Below are 714 nucleotides of genomic sequence, written 5' to 3' on the forward strand. Positions count from 1 at the left end.
ATAAATATATATATATATATATATATATAAATATAAATATATATATATATATATATATATATAAATAAACATGCATATATGCATAATGTTTGTATGTATGTGTGTAAGTGTGTCTCGTTATATATATGTATACATATACATATATACATATTGACATGCATATGTATGTAGTCTTTAGTTATTTAGGGCTGATAAAAGGAATGAAAACACTTTATGGAATAGTCCTAGCAGAGTTCATATTTAAAAGTCCAAAATTTAAGAATTAAACTTAGAAAGAATAACAAATTTTATATAGATTCTAAACAACACAATAAATTTTTAATTAATTTTCTTTAAGAGTTATAAAATACATTTTTAACTATATTTTTTTACTCAATTTTCTATCTTTTTTTCTAATATATATATATATATATATATATTTTTAGATATTTATATGTATATATATATACTTATATACTTTTAAATTTTTTTTTTTTTTTGAATGTGTGTCTTCTAAAACTGCTATGATTTCTAAACTAGGTGAACAATGCCACTGCCCGTGTTATGACCAAAAAAGCCGTTAACCCCGCAATTCCAAATGGTAAGGTACCGTTTTGTTCTTGTCTCTTTGAAGAGCAGAACAGAACAACACATAAAACAAGCAGCAATTTTTAATAAGAAAGAGGACAAAAAAAAAAATTGAAGGACAACAGTTATTTTAATGAGAAATGAGAT

General features: G+C 22.4%; 1 protein-coding gene across 6 annotated transcripts in view; it reads left to right on the forward strand.

Moving 5' to 3' along the window:
• LOC106872628 (RNA binding protein fox-1 homolog 1) overlaps positions 1-714 on the forward strand; it is a 530,204-nt gene that overhangs the window by 493,842 nt on the left and 35,648 nt on the right. For all 6 annotated transcript variants that reach the window (XM_052976234.1, XM_052976235.1, XM_014919685.2 and 3 more), the window contains exon 6: positions 520-580. In XM_052976234.1, coding sequence (XP_052832194.1) covers positions 520-580 — 61 coding nt within the window. The remainder of the gene's footprint in view (positions 1-519; positions 581-714) is intronic.

This window comes from Octopus bimaculoides, chromosome 24 (genome assembly GCF_001194135.2).
Source record: "Octopus bimaculoides isolate UCB-OBI-ISO-001 chromosome 24, ASM119413v2, whole genome shotgun sequence".
In the NCBI taxonomy this organism is placed as follows: domain Eukaryota; kingdom Metazoa; phylum Mollusca; class Cephalopoda; order Octopoda; family Octopodidae; genus Octopus; species Octopus bimaculoides.